This window comes from Geotrypetes seraphini, chromosome 19, assembly GCF_902459505.1.
Source record: "Geotrypetes seraphini chromosome 19, aGeoSer1.1, whole genome shotgun sequence".
Taxonomy (NCBI): Eukaryota; Metazoa; Chordata; class Amphibia; order Gymnophiona; family Dermophiidae; genus Geotrypetes; species Geotrypetes seraphini.
In genome coordinates this window covers 31,336,180-31,361,526 of record NC_047102.1, presented here as the reverse complement: position 1 = coordinate 31,361,526, position 25,347 = coordinate 31,336,180, and the positions used below count along the sequence as shown (strand labels likewise).

The 25,347-nt window shown below is 43.1% G+C and overlaps 2 protein-coding genes across 5 annotated transcripts in view; both read right to left on the bottom strand.

Annotated features, from left to right (window-relative positions):
* The window catches only part of LOC117352398 (synaptotagmin-1-like), a 31,885-nt gene extending 28,606 nt beyond the window's left edge, over positions 1-3,279 (bottom strand). For both annotated transcript variants that reach the window (XM_033928882.1, XM_033928883.1), the window contains exon 1: positions 2,960-3,279. The gene's annotated coding sequence lies outside the window, so the exon portion shown is untranslated. The remainder of the gene's footprint in view (positions 1-2,959) is intronic.
* A 5,586-nt stretch (positions 3,280-8,865) lies between these two features.
* Positions 8,866-25,347, bottom strand: part of PGGHG (protein-glucosylgalactosylhydroxylysine glucosidase) — a 45,677-nt gene continuing 29,195 nt past the window's right edge. For all 3 annotated transcript variants that reach the window (XM_033928878.1, XM_033928880.1, XM_033928881.1), the window contains 6 exons: positions 23,076-23,212; positions 22,347-22,480; positions 18,551-18,646; positions 14,965-15,062; positions 13,103-13,314; positions 8,866-9,308 (listed from right to left, as the gene is read on the bottom strand). In XM_033928878.1, coding sequence (XP_033784769.1) covers positions 9,241-9,308; positions 13,103-13,314; positions 14,965-15,062; positions 18,551-18,646; positions 22,347-22,480; positions 23,076-23,212 — 745 coding nt within the window. In that variant the 3' untranslated portion in view covers positions 8,866-9,240. The remainder of the gene's footprint in view (positions 9,309-13,102; positions 13,315-14,964; positions 15,063-18,550; positions 18,647-22,346; positions 22,481-23,075; positions 23,213-25,347) is intronic.

The window sequence follows — 25,347 nt, the reverse complement described above, 5'->3', positions numbered from 1 at the left end:
CGTATTTTGGAGACCCCTGTTCTAAATCTTGGTCAGAGGCCAGCCCCTTATATACAGTAGAGAATGTGGCACCTTGAACACAAAAGATCAAAAGAATACATAAATTGGATTCATTATTACAAGTACATAGCTTTGTTTACTAATGACCATACGGAAACTGATCGCCACCAAGACCAAAGCCATTGGTTTCTGTACTGCACAACAGAACGTCATGTCTAACCTCACTTTTCCATCAGGCATCACTTTCACAAAGGAAAAATCCACCAAGGTACTCGGCTGCATCTTAGACGCCACTCTCACAATGGAACCACAAATCTCTAACCTTCGGAAAAAGACCATCTACACTATGCGTCAACTTCCACCCACTTCACTTTGCTCTGATCATTCAGATGATGGTCTTATCTCAACTGGACTATTGCAACTCCGCCTACCTTGGCATCAACACTACTCTTATCCACAAACTGCAGCTCATCCAGAACACAGCCGTTAGACTAATCTACAAATTAAAGAACATAAGAACATAAGAAATGCCTTCACCGGATCAGACCTTAGGTCCATCTTGTCCGGCGACCCACACACGCGGAGGCTAAGCTAGATGTTCCCTGATGGACACCTTGTTCACCGTATCCCTCAATGTGATTTGCAAGAAGGTATGCATCCAACTTGCCCTTGAATCCCAGAATGGTGGTCTCTGTCACAACCTCCTCCGGGAGAGCATTCCAAGTGTCCACCACTCGCTGTGTGAAGCAGAACTTTCTGACATTAGTCCTGAGTCTGCCGCCCCTCAGTTTCAGTCCATGACTTCTTGTTCGAGTCACTTTTGACAATGTGAATAACGAAGTTTCTTGCTCTATTTTGTCGAAACCTTTTAGTATTTTAAAAGTCTCTATCATATCCCCTCGCAGCCTTCTCTTCTTGAGGGTGAACAATCCCAGTTTTTCGAGGCGTTCTTTGTAGCTCAAATTCTCCACACCTTTTATTAGAGAGAGTATTCAAGGGAGAAATTGAGGAAAGCCTCATCACAGAGAATGTGGATTTGGACATGATATACTATCAGATCGACAAATTAAAAAGTGATAAATCCCCTGGACCGGAAGGAATTCACCCGAGAGTGCTAAAGGAGCTTAAGGTAGAAATCGGAGAACTGTTACAATCCCTAGCTAACTTGTCAATTAGAACCGGGCAAATACCAGACGACTGGAGGATAGCAAATGTCATCCCAATCTTCAAAAAAGGATCAAGGGGAGAACCGGGAAACTACAGACCTGTGAGTCTTATGTCGGTTCCTGGGAAGATGGTTGAAGCACTAATTAAGGATAGCATAGTGCAACACCTGGAAAATCATGACCTGTTGAGAGCTAGTCAACATGGTTTCAGGAATGGGAAGTCATGTTTGACAAATTTGCTTCAATTTTTTGAGAAGGTGAACCAACAAATTGATAGCGGAGAACCAGTGGATATAATATACTTGGACTTCCAGAAAGCGTTCAACAAGGTACCACACGCAAGGCTTCTGAGGAAACTACAAAGCCATGGAATAGAAGGGGATATACTAAGATGGATAGGCAAATGGCTGGAGAACAGATTGCAGAGGGTGGGCATAAATGGGAAGTTCTCGGACTGGGAGAAGGTGACGAGCGGCATGCCCCAGGGCTTGGTTCTTGGGCCCATCTTATTCAATATCTTCATAAATGACCTAGGAGAGGAAACAACAAGTAACATAATCAAGGTTGCAGATGACACAAAATTATGTCGGGCAGTTGGGTCGAAAATGGACAGAGATGCCTCTTCAAAGAGATTTGAACCAACTAGAGAAATGGGCGGAAAAGTGACAGATGAAATTTAATATAGAAAAATGCAGGAAAAACAAAGAACATGAATATAAAATGTTAGGTGTAACATTGGACAAAAGCGAACAAGAAAGGGACCTGGGGGTACTGATAGACAGGACCCTGAAGCCGTCGGCTCAATGAGCAGCAGCGGCAAAGAAAGCAAACAGGATGTTGGGCATGATAAAGAAGGGCATCATGAGTAGATCGGCGGACGTCATAATGCCGCTTTATAGAGCAATGGTCAGACCACATTTGGAATACTGTGTCCAACAATGGTCTCCCTACCTAAAGAAGGATATAACCCTGCTGGGCAAGAGGCTCTCTTACCTGGCTAACTGGCTTTCTTTTTTTTTATATGACATTTCACAAAAAATATACCGTACAAAGAAGGTTCATATTCACCATACAAAGAACTATACCATCAATATAAAAGGAAAGAAAATTAACTATTTCATTAACCACATTAGAGGAGAATGACCTAAAATGAACAGAGTGAGACCAATAAACCATTTGACATTAGGGTATTGTGTGGGGCATTTTTGATATGTTTTGCAGAACATGCAAATGAGAATAATACATATATTCACCAAATGCTTGTGTAGGTCTCATCTGTACCCGTTTATGGCCCCAGATTGCTCCATACGCTGCACCTACTAAATAAGGTTGTGTGCAGCCATAAGGCTGTACAAGTTTGCCTGTATCACAAGGATTTTATGCATGCTGTGGACTGCCAGGAGAACTAAAAAATTGATTCTGTCACTCGAAGACTAAATGATAAAGTTACAGCTGTCTTATTGTGGTCAAACCATCAGAAGAGAAAAATTACCATGCTTGGGTCGATCAAAGGAACCAGTCGAACAGGACGACCATGGGGATGACGCTATAGACTAGCACAAAACCGATTTCTTTATAGATCTGTAATTCTTCAAGTCGCTAGGACTCGAACATGAGTCAATGGCACCTAACAATAATACAAGATCGTATACCATCGTGGTTTGGTGTTTTATTAATTATCACTAACTGTTCATTGTCTATAGTTTGATTAATGCCGTGTATGTCTGTTGTAATCCATCTAGAACTTTAGAATAGAAATATAGACAATAAGAGAAGTCAAAAGTACCACTGACCTTTCCTGCCCAGGGATCTGCTGCTGACTGCTGGAGATCCACAGTGGCTCAAAGTTCGGGATTGTGCCTGCTGCCTACATAAGATTTACAGTACATCCAGGCTCAGGTCGTGTCTGCAGGCTGTTCTGAGCAGTTCTAAACTCAAAAAAAGGTTCATTTCAGTTCCAGACTTAGACAACGTCTACTCTCTGGAGACAGTCTTGTTATGTGGATTGTAGTGTGGAATAACTTTTGCAGGGAATTTAGGAGTTTTGCACTTCTGTTTCAATGCAGGAGCCAGGTGCCTGTGTCGTGTTCCAGAAAAACCTGTTCTTTGCACCTTCGCTTAGCCAGGAAGTTCTCTGTATTGACACAAACTAATATGATCCCTCAAGGATTGTTTAGTACATAACTATATATTTAACCAATTGATGCCAGAACAGGGACAAGGCAAGAACACAGTGCACTGTTAGTAGTCAGTTCAAAAAGTTAATCTTCAATCCCTGGCTAAACAGAGCGGAATGATAAAATGTAGTTTCCCTATTGTGGTCATTCAAATGATATATTTACCTGCACAAGTGGCTAGAGCAATGGTTAACAGGAACAAGAGCTGGTGTTGTTGACTTGGGGAGGTTCTTCTTTGAAAAAGGATACTGTATTTGGGGCTCTGTATGTAGAGGGAAGAGCCCATGATTGTAGCTTTGGCAAAAGATATGATATTCAGAAATCTCTGAATATTTTTAAACTATTTATTAGTGGGCCAGCTCTCTTTTCCTATCGTTTTCTGCCATATCTGGCATTCTCTTCACTTGAATTATTCTGGAATACACAATGGAGCCCATAATAAAAAAAAACATAGATGTCCAAAAAGCATCCTAAATCAATACTTGGACGTCCTAATCATCAGGACATCAAAGTGCCGATAATCAAAACCTTCTTTCTGTATTAGCAAAGTGTTCAAGCCTCTGTATGTTTAGAGCATGAGATGGGCATGGTGGAGGCGTGTTGTGGGTGGGCTTTGGACGGTCTCAAGAATGGGTTAGACATAGATGTTTTGCAGCAATAATCAAACATTTTTCAAGACATTCTGGATGGAACTAGACTTGTTCTAGAAGGGTCTAAGTGCCACAAAGGTGCCCACACTGATCAGATGATCACTGCATGCATCAAGGTAAGATGCATTCCACCACACAAAAATGAGAACAAAAAGGTACACACCTGTCTCCAAAACAGCAGCATCTGGTATGGGGAAGCCTAGTAGAGCTGAGTGGGATAGTGGACCATCGAGAGGAGGACCCAGGCCCATAAGCCAGTCTAACCACTACATTCATGGTGGAAAACCAAAACCCTACTCTACTACCATATAGATGCCACCTGCAGCCATAAGGGCTATTGGAGTTGTAGACAGGTGGGTATAGTGGGTGTTGGGGGGGCTCACCATAATCTATAAGGGAGTTCTGGTGAGATGTTTGTGAAGTTCACAGCAGTGCCCTGTAAGATGCCCCACTGCTCTGTTGTCCATTACAGAACTGGCCTCTCACACGTCCAAATAGTCTTGTTCTGGGTGTTTGGGGCTTGGATGAAATTTTGTTTGAAAATGTGGTCTAAAGATAGAGGTCCTGACGGTCTGGGCATCCCAATGTCCTGAACGTCCAGATAGAGGATTTAAAAAAAAAAAAAAAAAAAAAAGATTTCTAGACGTATGGTGGTTTGCCTTTGGAAAACAGGCATTTTATTACTGCCGACTTTGAACGTATGTTTTGAAAATGCCTCTCCTCGTGTGCTTGTGGCACTTGTTTTGCAGTCACAGAAAATAAGCAGGAGACGTGTGAAGAGAGAGCTGGAGCCAAACATCTGCTCCTGCCCAGCTCACCTGCACTGTTTTTCCCATCTCCTGGGAAATTCTGCTTAAAAAAAAATAATTTTCTATCACCGCAGTGCCTTTGAAGTTCATTACTATTCAAAGTCAGTGATTGTATTGTGTAATATTCACATATATGTGCAGAATTTTAACGTGTGTAGGTGGGGAGTATTATGGAGGCAACGTGTTCCTTTATCAAATAGGCTCCCAGAGCAATGTCCGGTACTGCACAAATGTGCTCCAACAAAGTTATGTCTGCTCCAAGACAGGTGCAACTAGGCAGATGCCAGATTTGTCCAGACTCCCACGAGAGAAGTCCAAAACGTTGCTCGTTCAATAAAGCAGAGAAATATGAGTTTTAGTTTGCAAATAAATATAAAGTAGAAATGGTTTGATAGAGGCAAACCAAAAGGAAGTCTATTAGCTTAGTAAGGTCCAACATGCTTCTGCACGACCACCAGCACCAGGACTTTGTGAAACGATTGCCGACCTCGTCGCTGGACGCCTGAATGGCTCTAAAGAAACTATGGGAGTAAAAAAGAGGGATAAGAGAAGATAAAAGGCTTTGACAAGGAGAATGCCAAGAGTGCATTTGGGGGTTTCTTTTCAGTACCGCACTGCCTCTGTTTCTAATTTGTGGTCCCATATCTTGTCCAGAGGTGAAGGATTTTGCTGGTATGTCGTGTCCATGCAGAAATCTATAAAAGTCAAGCTTGCTCTAATTCTCCTAGAGCTGATATATTGGTGTTCGAAGGACTGAGGTAGCATTCCTGCACCATCTGTTCCAACAGATAGGACTATTATGCGTGGTAAATTTCCTATGTAAATCTCGAGTGCCTTTATGCAGAATTGGATGTTATTTTGCAAGTTGTCTGGCAGTGAAAGGAACGTGGGCTGTTCCTGAGGTGACATCACATGGGCTGCAAAAACCCGAAAGAACGGTACAGTTTAGGGGGTGAAGAACTTATGTGCACGACAGAAGAGCGGGACTGTGAATGAACGAGTAAGCATTCTTAACCACTGGGTCACCTCATTTACTCAGTAGGAGAGCCTACCCATCTGTGAGTGTAAAAGGATGTATTTCCATTGCCCCCTCCCCCCAGGAAAAGGGCTTGTAGTCTGTCGACAAAGGACAAAGGGCTAAATTCTCAAAACTTTGCAGTAAAAAATGATGGGCCACTGTCGCAGCCGCTGTTGTAGTGATTTCAAAAAGGTGAGTCATTCTCAAAAAGCCAGACATGCAAATGAGGTTGGCGGAGATGAGTCGCTGGTGATAGTAATCGGTACATGCAGAGAATATACCAAGAAAGAGGTGTAAATGTGCCCATGTGCTGGGAAAAGCGGTGTGTCAATCCTAAGCGTGCCAGAGCTCCTGGATGAAGGGAGAGGAGATGCCACGTCGGCTTTCAGTAAGCACCCATAAGACATGCCTTTTCTCCCCCAAAACTGTTATAGCTTATGTAAATCTTATTTGTTTGTAATGTCAAATTTTATCATGAACCACAGCCAGAAACAAAGATGTGATTATAGTACATGCACTCAAGATGTGTGTTTTTGTTCTCACACACACCCCTGCCCCCCCCAAAAAAAAAAAAAGAGACTATAATTTATGTAAATCATGTAGGGTTTTTTTTTTTTTTTTTTTTTCATGAGCCAGTCAAAACACAGATGCGCTTTTCACAGTACCGGCCCCCCCCGGACCAGTCGCTGATTTTTGCAGAATGACTTGGCAATGTTGAAGAATCTACCGGAGTGCTTCTTTAAATATGGATGAATCCATTTGCATGGCAGACTAAGAGACTGCTAGGAAGTTTGGAAAAGACCACGGTAAGCTGTTTTGATAATCCACTGCTAAAATACATGCACGCTAAACCAGCTGGAACCAGTTTAGCGACTGCGTTAAAGGCAACCTTAAGTTTTGAGAATCTGACCCAAAGTCCTGATGGCAGACTCTCCAGCACACCAGGGATGATGTTCAAGCCCCATTAAAGTCTTTCAAACACTTGGGCGTTTGAGGTCTTTTCACGGTTTTAAGCTATGATATATCAGAAGCTACTGAGAACAGTTCACATCATACCTCACAACATATGTCACATACGATATATTTTCAAACATTGAGAATTTTTAAATTAAAATATTTTAAAAAATTAAACATTCCAAGAACTTTTTTTTTTAATAATCTTTATTCATTTTAAAATAATTTCAATAAATGAAGAAAAGTAGATAAAACATTTACACTATAGACATCACTAAAATATTACAAGATTCTTACAGATCAATAACCCCCCCCATTCAAATTATTCTTTATCATTCATGTACCTATAAATTTAACCTAATTCCGTAATTCACTACGTATTTTAAACATAAAATTACACAACCTTAAAAACTTTTATAGCAGAAAATTATATCATCCTAGCGAGAAACAAAATTGTCTTCCCTTCCAGAGTTTTTTGGGCAGTGCTCACATGTGAAGGGAGGTGCCCAAGGTTTGTCTTGATCCCCTACAGGCATGCCAAAATATACATTGTAGGCATCGCACATCGTAGCAGATATTTCTATGGAGTACTTTTCCCTTTTGTCTGGTAAATTGGCTGCATACATAGCAAAATGCATCTCAAGTTTCAAGTTTGTTAAAATTTGATGAAACACTAATCCTAAATTCAAAATTATAATGGGGAACAATTAACATACTTGTCAATGACAAGACATAACATGCATGAAAGCAAGAGGATAGTAGGGGGAACTACAATTTTAAAAAGAAAAGAGTACATTTAAAATCAGATTAAAAGTTGAATGGGATCAATACAGAAATCGGCAAGGGTGGACCCAGAGAGAGGAAACTTTTAAGGTTTCCCTTAAATTTGTCTAAATTTTGCTCAGACCTTAAATGTGAAGGTAACGAGTTCCAAATTGTAGGGGCTGTAGTTGCGAATGAAGAAGCCCTACGAGTACTAATGATTTTAAAAGATGGGACGTGAAGAAGGTGCTGAGATGCTGATCTTAAGGATCGTGAGGGATGAGGAGCTTATGAATGAAGGCAATGAAAGCAATTTTATATGTAATTCGATGAGGGATTGGTAACCAGTGAGCACTCCTTAGCAAGGGGGTAACGTGATCAAATTTCTTCATGTTCGTTAAAATTTTTATGGCACTGTTTTGTATTATTTGTAGATGTTCGGATGTTTGCAGCCTCTGGATGCCATCTAAAACAAAGAAGGTCTATTTCAAAATATCAGTGTCCTGGTCACAAAAGGAAAGTTTGAGGGAACGCAAAAAGCTATATGACAACCTACTTGCTACACAGGCCGCGAAAATTGACCCCACCATATCCAAGCTGCTGACCACAACTACGGACTACAAAGCGTTTCGAAAAGATATAAAAACCATACTATTCAAAAAACACATCCCAATATTATAATCTACCATCATCTTCTCTCCCTTCATAACCTACTGCAACTCACAACCAACTGCAACTTCGTCCCCATAGGCAACATCTAATCTAGCTGCATCGGGCGTAAAGCCAATTCATATCTAGAAACACAGTCTCCCCAAATACCGAAAAAATCAGATATAGCAACCTAGGAACAGACGATTAGATGGTAACATAAGATTATGCGTTGTAATATTATGTAAAGTAACATAAGGTTATGCGTTGTAATATAACATAAGGTTATGCTTTGTAATATCATGTAATGTAAGTTATGCAATGTACTGGAATAATAAGGTAAAATAACATAAAATAACTCTACGTAAAGTCTTGTAAAGTTATGTAAGATAAATTATGTAAGATAAATTATGTAAACTTAATGCAAGTTATGCAAGCACGGTAAGGATAATGTAAAGTAACACAAAGTAACTCCACGTAAAGTTATGTAAAGTTATGTACGTAAAGTTATGTAAAGTTATGTACGAAAAGTTAAGTAAAGTTAGGTTTGCAAAGTTTGTAAAGTTATACAAATAATTGTATTGTCATCGCCTGGAAATGTCCAGCCATCTTCTAATGTAATCCGCTTAGAACCGCAAGGCACAAGCGGAATAGAAATCACTAATGTAATGTAATGTAATGAATGAGAGGCATTTTCTGTACTTTTGTGCTTATTTCCCAGGAACAAAAAAAGTACAATTTTCTTACATAGTGGAATTACAGAATGCTGATTTGGGGGTTGAGCTACTCCCCTATCCTTGCTGAAACACAGTATATGTGAGTACAGTAGCTTAAAGTGAGTTACGTTCAGAAGTCCTGCTGACCCTGTCTCCCGGAGGGTTTACAGTCTAATTTTGTACCTCAAGCCATGGAGAGTTAAGTGATTTGTCCAAGGCCTCTCTTCTTTTGGTTGGGGATGCTGAGTGATATCCTGGTTACAATGTGGTCTGTGAAAGCCTCTTGAGTGTTTCACAAGCAAGGGCCATAGTTTCTAGCCAAGCAACGGGACAGCCAGATTCAAAATAGAGAGCAGGATTTGGTTTTCCGGATCTCACCTGGGCCTGTGGGGAATGATACTGGATGGTCTGGAGAGAAATAAACCAGTACAGATTTATCTATATTATTTTAAACATAGATTCATATACATTATTTTAAGATGAAAAAACAATCTTGTTTCTTATGTGTTTCATATTTAAGATAATACCCTCCTTCAGAGACATCAAATACAAAAGCATTAAGACAAGAATGATCTCAGTGATAGCTCCAAGTTGGCGGAACTCCCTTCTAAAGGAATCCAAACTAGAAAAGGACACCGAAAGATTTACCATGATATAAAGGTGTACATCTACGTAGGATGATTGAAAACCATCTCAAAACACGCTAACTCTGTATTGTAACACCTTTATAGAAGCTCATGTAAATGGCTCTGAATTGATTCCCCGGTCATAGAAGCTTTCAATAAACATAAACATAATATTGTTTCATATTATCCAGAGAGGAAAGTAAACACTTATCTGAATGATGTGCCCTTACAGTTGCTACCGGAACAGGCAAACATTTCTTTCCTGTGCATCTATTACCCAGGTTGCCCTATTTTGCTCAACAGGAGATTTCTAGCTACACTGCTGAAACTGACAGAGCATCTTATGTGGAAATTTATGGGCTGACATTCAATTTGGCAAGGTAACATTAGTAGTTAGACTGTCCTGGGGTCTGGGTGTCCAGTCTGGGGAGACAGTGTCATGCTGCTGCAGCCCTAACCTGTCCATCCTTGTCCCCACCTACTTCCTCCTGCTCCACTGAATCTTTGGGCCAGTCGGCAGCAGCAGTGAGGTGAGCCTCCTGTTGTCAGCCTGCCCCAGATGCCTTTTCTCCAGAGTGTCCGGCCTACAGAAGCAGCTTCCAGGGCAGGCTGATGGCAGCAAGCTCACCTCGCTGCTGCCAGCTAGCCCGAAGGTTAAATTTGGTGAGGAGGTAGGCAGGGGAAAGACAGAAGCACCATCCCGCGAGGTTGATTGGGAGGGTGGAGGGAGGGAGAAAGCACCACCAAGGGAAAGGAGAGAGAGAGGATCCTGTGGGGAAGGGGAGTTGTGGAGAGAGAAAGAGGTTGGAGGGAGGGTGGGAGGGTGGGAAAGGGAATGGGACTTCTTTTCCTTTGTTTCAGATATTCTCCTGAAGAGGGCAGAGTGCAAAATGCTTAAAATATTGTATCTTAACATTACCTAGTATTGTCATACCCTAAAAGGGTACACAAGATGGGAAATGGGTGAAAGGTGGGGGGCAGGGATAAGATTGGTCAGAGGTGGAGCCGGGAGCGGGATGGGGGTAGATCAGGGTCATATGTTCTCTTTTTTAACTTCACCAATATGGTAACCTTAGCCACTATCAAGATGAAACGTTTACCAAGGTTCATGTTGAACGAGTTATAATATAATGCTATATGGTATTATTATCAGCGCTATATACTTGTCATGAATCTGAAGGAATTGAAAAGAAAAGAGCAGATGCGGGATGTTGTGAAGACCAGACATTGGCAACTTGAAAGAAATTTATGAGGGCTACCCAAGGTAGGCAGACTTGCCGAGCGCCTAGAGAGGACCCTAATTAATGGCCCAGGATGTCATTTTGAGAGAAAGCAAAGAATTCTCACTGCATGAAAACAGGCTATTTAAGAGCAGGAACGAATCTCTTTGATTTGAGCAAAGTAGAGATTTTGAAGTCCGGCCCTCAGGAGAAATTCTTTTGTATCACATCGTAGTTATTCTAAATTTTTATTTAACTCGGGAAAAAGTAAAATAAAAATGATGATTATTGATTAAAGACTCTGAGGGCTCCTTTTACTAAGGTGCGCTAGCGTTTTTAATGCACGCAGGAAATTACCGTGCGCTACGCTTCTAGAACTAACGCGAGCGCACGCTATTCCGTGCATTAAAGCCCTAACACGGCTTAGTAAAAGGAGCCCTGAGTCTTTGAGGGGAAAAGAAGATAAGAATAGCCTTACTGGGTCAGACCGATGGTCCGTCTACCCAGAATCTTGTCACAAGTATCCCTGGAAGTCTAAGTAGAGCTTCATGACTTGTTTGTCTCCTTTGACTATTGCTCGATTTATTCAATTTTCTCTACCGTTCTCAGAACGGTTTACATGAATTTATTCAGGTACTCAAGCAGTTTTTCCTTCTCTGTCCCGGCGAGCTCACAATCTATTGAACGTACCTGGGGCAATCGGAGGATTAAGTGACTTGCCCAGGGTCACAAGGAGCAGCGAGGGTTTGAACCCACAACCTCAGGGTGCTGAGGCTGTAGCTTTAACCACTGCGCCACACTCTCTCTGTTGGAAGTCCTCTCTGACAGATGACTTGGATTTGGGCATGTGTATGTTGTGAAAGGTAAACATTGCTCCACATCATTGTTCAGCTTGGAGCCCCTCCCATGGAAATGGCCGACCGTTCAGGCCTAACTGGTTGTGAGAGACTAAAGGATGATGTGATCTTTTCTTTACTAAAAAAATGTTATATGTGCTTTTAATAGAAGTTGGTGCTGTTCTATTCTCTTTATAGGAATTGGTGACAGTACGGCTAGGGCAAAACAATCCCAAATCGTAGAAAGATTCCATGCCACATCACATGCCGCATCACAACCAGGACGCGGGAAGTCATCATGCCATTGTATCGAGCGATGGTGCGTCCGCATCTGGAATACTGCGTGCAGTATTGGTCGCCATACCTCAAGAAGGACATGGCGGTGCTTGAGAGAGTCCAAAGGAGAGCGACGAAACTGGTAAGAGGGCTGGAACACTGCCCATACGCCGAGAGGTTGGATAGGCTGGGGCTCTTCTCCCTGGAAAAAAGGAGGCTCAGGGGAGATATGATAGAGACCTTCAAGATCATGAGGGGCATAGAGAGGGTGGATAGGGACAGATTCTTCAGACTGAAGGGGACAACAGGTACGAGGGGGCACTCGGAGAAACTGAAGGGAGAAAGGTTCAAAACAAATGCAAGGAAGTTTTTTTTCACCCAGAGGGTCGTGGACACTTGGAATGCGCTGCCGGAGGAGGTGGTCGGGCAGAGTACGGTACAGGGATTCAAACAGGGATTGGACGGATTCCTGAGGGATAAAGGGATCGTGGGATACTGAGAGAAGTATCCAGGAAATAAGTATAGAAACCCGACCAGGTCGTGCATGTGCAAAACCGGAGGGTTAGGACTTCGATGGGAAGATAGGACTTCAATGGGAAACCAGGGTGGCAAGGGGGCCCCTTCTGATGATTCAGACAGGTGACCTGTTTGGGCCGCCGCGGGAGCGGACTGCTGGGCATGATGGACCTATGGTCTGACCCGGCGGAGGCACTGCTTATGTTCTTATTATGTTCAATCCAGAGCAATGGCATGTCTATTGTCTATCTCAATAACAGACTACAGATTTTCCCTCCAGGAACTTGTCCAAACCTTTTTTTTTTTTAATCCAGACAAGCTACCAGTGTAGCCACATCCTCTGGCAACTATTCGTTGAGTGGAAAAATATTTCCTCCTTTTCATTTTTTAAATATTACATGTAACTTCATAGAGTGTCCACTAGTTTTTGTACTTTTTGAAAGAGTAAAACATCAATTCGCTTTTACTCGTTCTATACCACTCAGGATTTTGTGGAATTCTACAGTATTATATCCCCCCTCATCCGTCTCTTTAGCCATACGAGGAGTTTAATTTTGGTCACCCTTCTTTGAACCTTTTCTAATTCTGCTCTATCTTTTTTGAGATACAGTGATCAGAACTGCACACAGTACTCAAGATGAAGTCAGACCATCAAGCATTACAAAGGTATTCTATTAATTTTTGTCTAATTTTCCATTCTTTTCCTAATAATTCCTTGCTGCAAATACCTTTGCGTAAGAGAAAATGTTGTCCTGATTCAGTGAGAACAACCTCCAGGGAAGGAGTCCGAGTCTCACACTGTGAGGTCACCATTATGGTGACCTTTTCATTCTCCAGGGTGAAGCTGAATCTATTTCCAAGATAGCACACTCCAGTGATCTTCAGGCAGGTGATGTCATCAGGACATATAGGGTCAAAGTTCAAGCTGTTCCTGGTGATCCTTCAATAGATAAATAGGTCTGTAAATTCACCTTGTTGCCTCCTTAATATCAGCCTCTTTTACAAAGCCATGGTAGCGGGTCCTGGCGTGGCAAATGCAACACAGCCCATAGGAACTGAATTGACTCACTATTGTGGGTTGATTATTTTCCCAACTCATGATAAAGTTATATGATTGAGAGATTTTCTGGGTTTGCACCATTCTTTTTGTTTTGTTTCAGAGAGTTTTAAAATTTGGTTATTTGAAAGATATTTGCTTCCGTAAAGGTCAGGTTATACCAAAATGTTTTTATGGAAAGGTCAAAAGTGTATTTTCCCAGGTATTCCTGGCTGCTTCTTATGTGATCTGCATAGAACTTACAAGCATTGTATTCGATAGATGAGCTCTGTCCCTATCAAGGGAAAGCAAACTTACTAAATCAACCTTTACTTCACTGCTGAATCCCCCTTCTCTCCCTCTATCTCCCATCCCCTCACTGCCTCTCTTCCCTGCCCTTTCTCCATACTCCCTTCCTCTCCTCTCCTAGTTTCTATTAGTTTTCTTTTGTTAATCTCCCACCCTATACTCACCCATCTCTCTCCCATGCTAATTATCCCCTCAGGCAATAAACTCCCAGTTAATCAGTTATCCACACAATCTTCCCCATCATTGTTCCCCTGTTCCAGCCATTCTCTCCCAGCCTTTGCCAGCCACACTCCTAAACTAAGCAACCACTTACCCATCATTCCTAGGAAGTCATCCCTCTACATCCCTCTCCCATCTTTCTACCCAGGCAGCAAGTCACTAGTTTGAATTAGTCTCCTCTGCTTTTTGGCTCTGATTTTTCTCCTGGACCGTGCTCTTACCCTCCAGACAGTAGTGTAGCCCGTGGGGGGAAAATAATGAGGGGGGCCAGTCGACATTTCTTCCTCCCTCCTAATCCCCCACCGAGTACATCTCTTCCTTCTGCTTCCTCACTTACATACTGACTCTTGCTCTCACCCTCCCAGCTCAGTCTGTCATCTCCCCCCTTTCCATCCTCAACTGCTCCCAACTCTAACCTTTGTTTTGGCATCTGAAATGTCAGCTGTGACAGCAATTCCCAAACTCTGCCCTATCTCCAGCCTGGCCTCTTCTTTCTATCGTGGCTTCCTCTGAAGAAACAGGAACTATATAACGGGAGCGGGCAGCAGTAGAGAGAAGAGGCTGGAACAGCAGTAGGGCAGCATTTGGGAATTGGTGCCCACGACGATGACTTTTCAAATGCTAAAACGAAGGTTAGACCCGTGGAGGGTGGAGGGAATGACAAACCACGGCCGCTGGGAAGGAGCAACTAAAAAAAAAAGGGAAGATGTTAAGGAGACCCCCAGGCTCAGAGGCCAATGGGGTTCCCTACCATATGGTTTTATGCCATTGCCTCCAGACACTTCCTGCACTGCTACTGTTCCCTATCAGCTGTTTTTGTTTCTACACCTGTGTGATTCAAAATATATTTGGATTGTGCAGTGCCTGAACTTCTACAATGATCTTATCAGACCTGCACAAGAATTCAGGCATTTATACAGCTCAAACCCAACTACTGGGTGGACATTTGGATAGGTGATCTGTCAGGCTCTGCTTTAGTCATACCTGAGCACAGACTGCACAAATCTTTACTCTTGTCTCACACACCTGAATCCAGTATATCCAAAAAGCACAGCCTGCAGGAATCCACCCATCCCAGTCAGGAAATTTACAGCTCCTGATCCATCTGAATTTTCAGTCCAAATCTGAAGAAAACAAAAAAAAAGTATTCATATCAAATGTGCAGAGAGAACCCTGAAATCACAAATGGATAGATTACACTAATAATAATAATAATCATTTCATTTCTGTATACCGCCACATCACACAATTCTAGGCGGTTCACATATAGAGAAAAATTATACAATTGATACAATTGACTTAAAATTCATTAAAATCAAACTAAAATAAACAATTTAAAATATCAATATACAATTTACCAGTCAAGATTCAAAACATCTTGTTCCTTGTTTTACTGCTGCTGCATCTACTATGTATATTTTATGCTGGGTGTATATCTCAATAAAAGCTTTATTTGAAAAAAAAAAGATTCAAAACATCAATTTACAAATTTATCAAACAAATCAGTTTTCAGCAGCTTCCTGAAGGAATGATGGTACATAACCATGAATTCATTTTGCCTGCCTGGAATCCAAATAGTTTGTCAAAAAATCTCTTCGGGCCCGATTCGGCAAGAAGTTAGGGCTCTTCAGCTTGGAAAAGAGACAGCTGAGGGGAGATGTGATTGAGGTCTGCAAAATTTTGAGTGGTGTAGAACAGGTAGGAGTGAATTGATTTTTCACCCATTCCAAAAGTACAAAAACCAGGGGACACTTAATAAAATGACATGTAAATACTTTTAAAACAATTTTTTTTAACTCAACAAATAGTTACGCTCTGGGATTCGTTGCCAGAAGGCGTGATAACAGTGGTTAGTGTAGGGGTCACGTGATGCAGCCTATCTGATAGGACGCGCGCTGGTGGAGCTCCCTCAGATCCCCTGCTAAATCGGCAAATTTATCCTGCTTTCCTCCCCCGCCGAGCGGCTGACCTGCCGAATAAAAGTGAGCTTTGCGTTCCGCTGCGGCTGCGGTGTCTTAATCGGGTCCCACTGCTTGGAATGCCTGTGAAACAGGCTCGGGCAGCTAAAGAAAGGCCGGCTCTGACCCCGACCAAGATGGCGATGGAGACCGCCACTTTCACGGTCCCCGCAGGGGACTGGGTGCAGGAGATCACGCGGTCGGTGTCGGCTGCGCTGGCGGACCGTCTTAACAAGCTTCAGTCGGGCGTGGAGGAGATGCATGAAAAATTTGATTCTCATGCACGTCGGATTGCCGACATGGAGCAGCGGATTTCTGGGCAGGAAGATGTCTGTAGCGGCCTGGACGCCCGAGTGATCACGCTGCAAAAGGAGACAGAGGCACTGAAAGCACAGCTGGACGAGCAGGAGAACAGGAGCCGCCGGAACAATCTTAGGCTGGTGGGGCTTCCAGAGGCGGTCGCGGATGCGGAGCTGTATCACATCTCCTCCTGGCTGCCAGAACAGCTGCAGCTGCAGGAGTCTGGTATGGCCTTCGCTTGTGAGCGTGCCCATCGGATTGGGTCCATGCAGCAAGCGGAGAACAGGAGACCACGCACCGCCATTGCCCGCTATGTCAACTGGTGTGAGAAGGAGTCCATTCTACGGGCATATCGCAGGGCAGGACCTCTGGAATCCAAGGGAGTGAAAATTCTTCTCTTCAATGATTACTCCGTCAGAGTGGCGGCGCAGCGCAAGTTGATGTCACCTTTCTGCTCGGTGCTGCATTCCAAAGGCATCCAGTTCGCCCTCGCTTTTCCTGCTAAGTTGCGAGTTTGGAGGGATGGTAAATCATTCACCTTGCAGGACACGGATGAGGCCCGCCGCTTTGTGGACAAACTTTGAGGCTGCTGGTTCTCTCCAGGCATGAATGGTCACGTGGTCCGGACTGACTCTTGTAGGACCCATGGCATTCCCTACTAACAAATCTTGCGCAGGGAGGACTCCAGAGTGTACTTTTGACAGGACACTAGGATTCCCGGACAGCGAGTATCTCCCTGCTATGCTATGTCCTGCTGTCATCACCTCTTTGATGGGGGTGGGCGGGGGCCTAGCCAGTTTTGGACTCTGCTTTAACTTCCTGGGGCCCGTTTGGACTGTTTTTCTATATTTCTATATTCCTTCTTTGTGCTTTCTTCCAGGGCCTAGTAAGGACCTTTCTGATTCTGCAGGACTCTTGTGATTCTGTTTTGCCTTTCTATGTACACCCGTTTGGTGGGGCACAGTGTTATTGTTGCTGAGTTCTTTTTCCTTTTGGATGTGAAGGGGAGGTGGGGGGGGGGGGCTCCCAGGTGAGTGGGGTGGGAGGTGTGTCTTTGGGTGGTGCGAGGCTGGGGAAGGGAGCTATCGCTGAGGAAGGTCTTGGGTTGGGGGGAGTGTGTGGGGGGTTTTGGGGGTTGTATGTTTGGGTATGCATGGGTCGGGTGGCTGTTCGTGTGGCTGTGGATGTATGGTATGACTGGTCCTAGATGGGGGAGTGGCACCTATCTTTTCTTTACCCAGGGACTTAGCTGGGAGGTCCCGCTGGGGTGGTTGAACTTCTATAATGGTCAATTCTCTGAGTGTTGGCCTTTTGACACTGGCTGATTTAAAGGTGGTTACTCTTAACGTTGCTGGCCTTCGGTCACCTATAAAGAGATCGAGAGTACTGGCCTCCTTACGCAAATTGAGTGCTGATGTAGCCTATCTACAGGAGACTCACATGTCACAGTTGGAACATTTTAAGTTACGTAGAAGCTGGGTGGGCGAGGTATACTCCTCCTCCTTTGGGGGTAGGCGGCGAGGGGTTGCGATCCTTCTTAGCAAACAGTTACCTTTTCAGCTTCACAAGTTGGTTCAAGACCGCGAAGGGAGATTTGTTATGGTATTGGGGGAGCTTTGGGGTACGAGGCTGATGCTCTGCAATATCTATGCCCCGAACGTATACACTCACAGCTTTTTCTCTAATCTCCTCTCTAAACTGTCAGAATATACCGAGTATCACCTTATCTTGGATGGGGACTTTAATATCACTGCTGATCCGAGCTTCGACTGTAAGCCACCCCGAGTGCCGCCTCGTGATCATGCCGCAAGAGGGGTTAACTTCCTACTTAGTCACTTAGACATCGTGGACATATGGCGCACCTTACATCCTTCTGATAGGGACTTCACTTTCTTTTCGCATGCTCATACCACGTACGCTCGCCTAGATTACCTTCTTCTAGATCGCCGGTTGTTTACAGCGGCTATTCGAGCAGATATCTTGGAGAGCACCGTTTCCGATCACATTTCGCATTTCTACCATTTACTTCCCTGGGAATGTCTCCATTTATTGTAGTTCTTCCCCATCTGTCCTTTTGTTGCCGTATGTTTGTGTAAGTCACTTGTCTTCCCTGTTTTAATATGTTTAACCTGTTTTTGTGTAATTTTATTATGTTAACCGCTTAGAAATTGGATTAAGCGGTCAAACAAATCTTTAATAAACTTGAAACTTGAAACATTCAATATGGATTAAAAAAAATATGCAAAATATTGAACAATGATAGAGTATGGGCAATTTTCAAACAGAGAGCCATTTATCCCCTTAATTGGCTTTTGAATATTGTCCTCTTAAAAAGGCAACTTCCCATCTCTGACCTGAAATGGCTCGGTAATATTCCCATAACATTTTTTAAGCAGATCTTGTGCCTTCTGGATCTCCTTGAGTTGCATCCAGCCAACAGCAAACATACTCTGTAGAAGAGACAAAGATTCTGGATTACCCAACAGTTTCAACAGAAAAGTGGCCTGTACTACAAATTTCTCCAATCCGTGTTTATTTAAGATAAGATTTTAGATAGTGCTGGGGTGGAGCCAGCTGCCTTGGTACATTGTGTTTGGGTGTAGGCCTGATAGTTGGACAAGCCTGTATGCCTAGCACACACACCTGACAGAGCAATTAATTGGAGTTGGAGGAGCGCAAAGTACTAAAAATAAAGTTCATCAGACAAACTAGATGAACCATTTTAACTGCCATCATGTTTCAGGATCTGGGTGTCATTGTAGACAATACAATGAAACCTTAAAAGCAAACAGGATGCTAGGAATTATTCAAAAAGGAATGGTTAACAAGACTAAGAATGTTACAATGCCCCTGTATCGTTCCATGGTGCGACCTCATCTGGAGTATTGGTTTCAATTCTGGTCTCTTTATCTCAAGATATAGCAATGCTAGAAAAGGTTCAAAGAAGAGCGACCAAGATGATGAACATAAGAACATAAGCAATGCCTCCGCTGGGTCGGACCTGAGGTCCATCGCGCCCAGCAGTCCACTCACGCGGCGGCCCAACAGGTCCAGGACCTGTGCATTAATCCTCTATCTATACCCTTCTATCCCCTTCTCCAGCAGGAAATTGTCCAATCCTTTCTTAAACCCCAGTATCGTACTCTGCCCTATTACGTCCTCTGGAAGCGCATTCCAGGTGTCCACCACACGTTGGGTAAAGAAGAACTTCCTAGCATTCGTTTTGAATCTGTCCCCTTTCAACTTTTCTGAATGCCCTCTTGTTCTTTTATTATTCGAAAGTTTGAAGAATCTGTCCCTCTCTACTCTTTCTATGCCCTTCATGATCTTGTAAGTCTCTATCATATCCCCTCTAAGTATTCTCTTCTCCAGGGAAAAGAGTCCCAGTTTCTCCAATCTCTCAGGGTATGAAAGGTTTTCCATCCCTTTTATCAGACGTGTCGCTCTCCTCTGAACCCTCTCGAGTAACGCCATGTCCTTCTTAAGGTACGGCGACCAATATTGGATGCAGTACTCCAAATGCGGACGCACCATTGCTCGATACAATGGTAGGATAACTTCTTTCGTTCTGGTTGTAATACCCTTCTTGATTATACCTAGCATTCTATTCGCTCTTTTAGCGGCCGCTGCGCACTGTGAAAGACTAAAAAGGTACAAGTGGATCGATTTTTTTACTTTGTCAAAAATTACAAACATAGAAACATAGAAAGATGACGGCAGAAAAGGGCTATAGCCCATCAAGTCTGCCCACTCAACTGACCTACCCCATTAAGTCTGAGTGCTAATGACCTAGTTCCTTAACTCGACCCTCGTAGGGATCCCACGTGGATGTCCCATTTATTCTTAAAGTCAAGCACGCTGGTGGCCTTGATCACCTGCACTGGAAGCTTGTTCCAGTGATCTACTACCCTTTCTGTGAAGAAATACTTCCTGGTGTCACCATTAAATTTCCCTCCTCTAAGTTTGAGCGGGTGCCCCCTTGTGACCAAAGGTCCTTTAGGAAAGAAGATGTCGTCTTCCACCTCGACACGACCTGTGATGTATTTAAATGTCTCAATCATGTCTCCCATTTCCCTGCGTTCCTCTAGAGTGTAGAGCTGCAATTTGTTTAGTCTTTCTTCGTATGAGAGACCCTTGAGCCCGGAGATCATCCTAGTGACCATCCGCTGAACCGACTCAACTCGGAGCACATCCTTACGGTAATGTGGCCTCCAGAATTGCACACAATATTCCAGATGAGGTCTCACCATGGTTCTGTACAGTGGCATTATGACTTCAGGTTTGCGGCTGATGAAGCTTCTATTGATACATCCCATCATTTGCCTTGCCTTGGATGAGGCCTTCTCTATTTGTTTGGCAGCCTTCATGTCTGCACTGATGCTTACTCCCAAGTCCCGTTCTTCTGAAGTCCTAGCTAGTGTTTCTCCATTTAAGGTGTAAGTTTTGCATGGATTTCCACTGCCGAGATGCATGACCTTACATTTCTTAGCTTTGAAGCCCAGCTGCCATGTCGAGGACCAGTTTTCCAATGTGATCAGATCCTGCGTCATACTATCCTGCAGATTGCTTTCACTTACTATATTACATAGTTTGGCATCATCAATGAATAGTGTTACTTTACCCTGAAGCCCCCGGGTCAAGTCTCTTATGAATATGTTAAAAAGGAATGGACCCAGGACTGAGCCCTGTGGCACTCCGCTAGTCACCTCCGATGTCTCAGAGAGGGTGCCGTTGACCATCACCCTCTGAAGTCTTCCACTCAGCCAATCATAGACCCATGTATTTAGTGTCTCACCTAACCCCATCGATTTCATCTTGCTTAATAGTCTACGGTGTTGGACACTGTCAAAAGCTTTACTGAAATCCAAGTACACTATGCCCAGAGACTCTCCCGAGTCTAGCTTTCCTGTTACCCAATCAAAGAAGCTGATAAGATTGGATTGGCATGACCTACCCCTAGTGAATCCATGTTGACAGGGATCCCTTAGATTCCCCTCATCCAAAATCGTGTCTAATTTACCTTTAAGTAGAGTTTCCATGAGTTTACACACTATTGATGTGAGACTCACTGGTCTGTAATTCGCAGCCTCTGCTCTGCAACCCTTAAGAACATAACATAAGAACATAAGCAGTGCCTCCGCTGGGTCAGACCAGAGGTCCATCGTGCCCAGCAGTCCGCACACGCGGTGGCCCATCAGGTCCAGGACCTGAACTGTAATCCTCTATCTATACCCCTCTATCCCCTTTTCCAACAGGAAATTGTCCAATCCTTTCTTGAACCCCAGTACCGTACTCTGCCCTATTACGTCCTCTGGAAGCGCATTCCAGGTGTCCACCACACGTTGGGTAAAGAAGAACTTCCTAGCATTCGTTCTGAATCTGTCCCCTTTCAACTTTTCCGAGTGCCCTCTTGTTCTTTTATTATTCGAAAGTTTGAAGAATCTGTCCCTCTCCACTCTCTCTATGCCCTTCATGATCTTGTAAGTCTCTATCATATCCCCTCTAAGTCTCCTCTTCTCCAGGGAAAAGAGTCCCAGTTTTTCTAATCTCTCTTTTTGTGCAGAGGAACAACGTTTGCTGTTTTCCAGTCTAGGGAGACTCTCCCTGTACTTAGGGAGAGGTTGAAGAGCATGGCTAACGGTTCCGCCAGAACATCGCACAGCTCTCTGAGCACTCTTGGGTGAAGACTAGGGGGAACTTGATGAAGTTACAGGGAAATACTTTTAAAACCAATAGGAGGAAATTTTTTTCACTCGGAGAGTAGTTAAAGCTCTGGAACGCATTGCCAGAGGTTGTGGTAAGAGCGGATAGGGTAGCTGGTTTGAAGAAAGGTTTGGACAAGTTCCTGGAGGAAAAGTCCATAGTCTATTATTGAGAAAGAAATGGGAGAAGCCACTGCTTGCCCTGGATTGGTAGCATGGAATATTAATACTCCTTGGGTTTTGGCCAGGAATTAATGAGCTGGATTGGCCACTGTGAGAACGGGCTACTGGGCATGATGGACCTTTGGTCTGATCCAGTAAGGCTGTCCTTATGTTCCTATGTTCTTGTTGATATCAGACTTTGAGCCACTTATTGAACTTCTCTATATTATGAATCCTTTCCTCTCCCTCACCCCAGGTAGGGAGAGGAAAATAAAGTACTGATTACCCATGTCATGGCAGGTCCTCCAGGGTCAGTGACAGCTTCATAGATTTCCAGGTTATTCCTTTGTACCTCAGCATTCATGGGATACTGGAGAGGGAAGCCCAGTAATATCACATCTGCTTGTTTAACAGAATCACCTGCAGAAACAGACATAAGCCAAGTAATGAAGAGATTGCAGGTTGGTACTTTGGCGAGGTATCAACTTTGCCAAGGATTGTGATATAAATAACCTTTGCTAGGCGCTGAAGAACACAGGATGTGTGATGAGATTATAGTTTAAGAAGCATTAGAACATACAAGAGGTTTTCCTAGGCAAAGGAACTTACAAGAAATGTGAGCCAGACATGAGAAGCCACAGATGTGGTAAATTATCTGCTTTTGTCAGGCACTGGCACACACAGGATGTTACAAGGTCTCAGTTTGACTTCTGGATGTCACTGGCATAAGCGAAAGGTGTGAAGCCTATAGTTAGGGGACCAAGAAGATATTGAAGAACAAGGAAGCAGTTTGACCTGGCTCAATGCCTTCATGCATATAACCTTGGAGGTCCTAAAATTGTGCACTTTCAGCAGTCTTGTTTCTGATATCAGCTCTATTTCTGTACAGGTGTTATACTTGATTTAATCAAAAGAAGTTTTGCCAGCATGGTATTTCTGTACCTAATGAGATAATGTGTGGTGAAATCTTACATCCCACATCACATCACAAGGCGTTCCATTTGCATCTTCTCACCTAGTCTGTACCCATCAAACTCTGGATGGTACTTCCTCTCTGGATCAAAGGGCACTTTGATTTTCTGTGCAATTTTCTGCCACTCTTCAGGTACACGGATTTGTAGCTGAGTTGCCAAGTCCACAGCAAAATTTAGGCTGAAAAGGCACGAGGCACAAATGAGTTTACTGAATGCTTGGTCACAGCACAGAGGAAGCGATGCCTGAAAGTTATACCAGAGGTGTGATAAAAGACCTTTAGTTGTTCTTATGCACACAAGCTAAACTTCACAATACTGAAAATACTTACAAGAACACACAATTGCTTCTCTGTTGGGAAATCAATTATTGGCAGCTAAATTAACAAATTTCAAGTATACAAGTCCCAATCTCAATCTCACTTTGGAGAGCATCAGGGCAGTTTACATATATGGTTGGTAGACATGTAGAAGTTAGAAAGAAATTGTAGCTAAGAAGTGAGAATAGAAGAGTGAGAGAGGAGGAGGAGGAATAGGGGCTTCCAGTGCAGTGCCCCTGAAGTAAAGCTAGAGGGGGTTAACCGAAGACTAAATGGATGGATTAATCAAAGGCAGATATTAAGGGATGATTTGAAACGCTCTAGTGTAGGTTCGTGTCTGAGCTGTGTTAGGAGGGCATCCCAAAGCGTAGGGCCAGACACCGACAAGTTGTCACAGAAGTTGAGCAGATTTTGTTGGCGTGAACAAAGTGTGCAGAAGGAATGAGGGAGGGGATTATGACTGATGTGTTTTCTATATGTTACTCTGTGCAATACTGGGAGCCAATGGCAGGATTTTAGTAAAGGAGTAACATGGTCATACTTCAATTTACTGGTACTGAATTTGATCAATGTGTTTTGTAAATCCTTTCTTCAAATCCCGTTGTATAAAGCATTGCAATAATCTATGTGGGTGATTACAAGTGAGTGAGCAAGTATGATGATCACAGAAGAGTAGAGGAAGCGTGAGACAGAGTGAATTAGTCATAATTTATGGAAACGGCGCTTTACAACTAAGGAGATTTGGGATTGAGAAGGTAGTTTGGAGTCAAATGTGATGCCTAGAAGTTTCAATATTGTTTGAGAGAAGTATTGGTGGAGCATCGTTGGAAAATAGGATAACCTATGATTTCTAAATATTTAGGAAGAAGCAGTTGCAATTTTATTTAAATTATGACTAATGGGTCAAAAGAGTGAAAGAGCTGGAAGTCATCAGCGTAAGCGAAAGATGTGAAGCCCTTGCATCGTGCGGGTGGAAGATATTGAATGAGGAGGAAACAGTTTGGCCTGGCTGTGCCACAGTTCTTTCGTTTTACATTTTTTATTTAAGCTTTCAACAAATTACAAATAAAATAGACCTGTAGAGAAAGCTGCAAACTTAAGGTAAAACATATATCATCTAAGAATACAGAAAGGAAGCAAAATACACTGTGCTATAGTTTTAAGTGCAAATCATTTCCTAAAATAAAAAAAGCCTCCTCGGCTCCTTCCTTACACTCTCTTTTCCACTTCACGTCGGCATGATATTAGGTTGGAAACCCCACTCATTCAGCTCTTTGAAACTCAGTCAGCGGTGTCCAGAATTTGCTGACTGCTGCCACTATTATGCCCAGAAATTCAATGTCGGGCCACGTCTGGGTTCCGGCATTGAATTTCTGAGTTTACAGAGCTGATTAAACCAATATTCAGCACTTGAACCGCATAAAGATAGCACTGACATTTATGTGGACCTATTTATATTTAGGAACCAATTCCAAACTGGCTGGATTATTCAGCATAGAAGAAAGTTATGTATGCATTGGGGGGGAAAAAGTAAATAGGTAACGGAATTCCACACATTTAAGTCAGGGATGTTGGACTGACTGAAATTAGGATCCAAAGTGGAGACTGGATTGGAAACTGGTTATCTGATAGGCAAATGGGATCTGTATATTTGTAAGTGACATTGCCAGAGGGTTAGAAGAAGTTTGCCTTTTTTTGTGGATGACATGAAGATTGGCAGAAGAAAATGCAAGAAGAGGTCTCCAAAAATTAGAAGAATGGTCTAAGGTCTGGCAGTTAAAATTTAATGCAAAGAAATGCACTTGGGGTGAAAAATCCAAACAAGATTTTTTTTATTTTTTTTATTTATTTATTCAGTTTTTCTATACCGTTCTCCCAGGGGAGTTCAGAACGGTTTACATGAATTTATTCAGGTACTTAAGCATTTTTCCCTGTCTGTCCCGGCGGGCTCACAATCTATCTAATGTACCTGGGGCAATGGGGGGATTAAGTGACT